General features: G+C 48.4%; 1 protein-coding gene across 1 annotated transcript; it reads left to right on the top strand.

The window, feature by feature from the left end:
• Window positions 1–256: 256 nt before the first annotated feature.
• Window positions 257–1195, top strand: LOC110195132 (olfactory receptor 51L1-like). The gene has a single exon (XM_020967766.1). The coding sequence runs from the start codon at window positions 257–259 to the stop codon at window positions 1193–1195; it is 939 nt and encodes a 312-aa protein (XP_020823425.1).
• The last annotated feature ends 304 nt before the right edge of the window (window positions 1196–1499 follow it).

The following is a 1499-nucleotide window of genomic DNA, read 5'->3' as shown; positions in this document are numbered from 1 at the left end:
CTTCAGTTCCTTATCTCTAAAACAAGTAAGCTGGGCTGCATGGCCTCCCAGGGCCTTTCCACGTCTAAATCTAGGATTCTAAGATTGCTGTGCTCCATTTTCTCGTGCATAATATGAGGAGATTATACTAAATAATATCTAAAAACCTGGTAGTTTTAGATCCTATGATCTATGAAATATCTATAATTGTTATTTTTAGGTACTCCTGATTTGCTTTCTATCCAAAGAGACAAAGATCAGGCCCTGCCTATATGCCATGTCTACCCACAACCATACTCGTTCTGATGTGCTGACCTTCCTCCTACCCAGCCTCCCAGGGCCAGGGGGCCCAGGACTTCTTGCCATCCTTGGTTTGACCTATGGCACCACCTTTCTGGGAAATGGTCTGATCCTTCTTACCATCTGCGCCAACACCTACCTGCACCAACCTCAGTTCTTGCTCCTGGCTCTGTTGGCCACTACAGACCTAGGTTTTGCCCTTTGTATGCTGCCCACCATACTGGATGCTCTGTGGCTCCCAGTCCCTACTATCTCTAGGGATGTATGCCTCCTCCAAATTTGCTGCCTTTATGCTGTTTTTAGTGGTCAGTCCTCCGTGCTGCTGGCGATGGCCTTGGACCGTTGGTTAGCTGTGTGTCATCCTCTCTACTACTTGGCCTTCTTTACCCCCAGCCGCCTTGCCTGGAGCAGTCTGGCTTTCATCTTCCGGGCCACCATCCCACTGCTGCCCACTCCTTTATTGATATCCTCCTGCAGTGCTCATAATCTCTCCCTCCCTTTCTGCTTCCCAACAGAAGTGCTGCAGTTTTCCTGTGGAGGGTTCAGCTGGACCTACACAGCTGTGTCTATGCTCGCCACAGCCAGTGTGGATATAGTCCTCATTACCATCTCCTATTGTCTGGTCTTTTGGGAAGTTATGAAGAGGATATCTTCTGTCAGGCAGCACAAAGCCTTAAGAACATTCACGGCCCACCTCTGTGCCCTCCTTGCCTTTTATGCACCACTTTTTACTTCAGCCCTATTCCCTGACTCACTTCTAGGAAGCCTTGCCTCTTTTGGCCTTCTTGCATCCCCTGCCCTCCATCCCCTTGTCTATGGTATACAGTCTCATCAGCTCCGTCGTGGGCTGCTTGGTGTTCTTGGTTGCCCCTCAACTTCAAGGGTTGCCCCCAGACCAAAGGGGCCACATCCCTAGCACACACTCTTTCCAAAATGAACGGGGACTTGGGTTCTTATTGGAGGTTGAGGTCCACTATCACCTCCAAATTCATGTTTCTTACTGCTCCCAGCCACCTAGACATTGGGGAACAGTGTGCACAAGCATGCACCAGGATGGACTGTGGTTAAATCCCAATATGAACTTCAGAGAGAAGGCTATTACTTACTTTCCTATGTGAGTGAATGAAGAGGTAATGGAATCTTATCTTCCAAAGGACTAGAATAAAATAAAATCCCTGGATTATTGTTCTCACCTCTCCAAGCCCAGTTGCAGGGGAATA

The sequence above is a fragment of the Phascolarctos cinereus genome, unplaced genomic scaffold, assembly GCF_003287225.1.
Source record: "Phascolarctos cinereus isolate Bilbo 61053 unplaced genomic scaffold, phaCin_HiC Scaffold_726;HRSCAF=1367, whole genome shotgun sequence".
Classification (NCBI taxonomy): Eukaryota; Metazoa; Chordata; class Mammalia; order Diprotodontia; family Phascolarctidae; genus Phascolarctos; species Phascolarctos cinereus.
This window is presented reverse-complemented; position numbering and strand designations above follow the sequence as displayed.

Coding starts and splice junctions, on each gene's coding strand:
- LOC110195132 (XM_020967766.1), top strand. CDS start 257: ATGTCTACCCACAACCATACTCGTTCTGATGTGCTGACCTTCCTCCTA.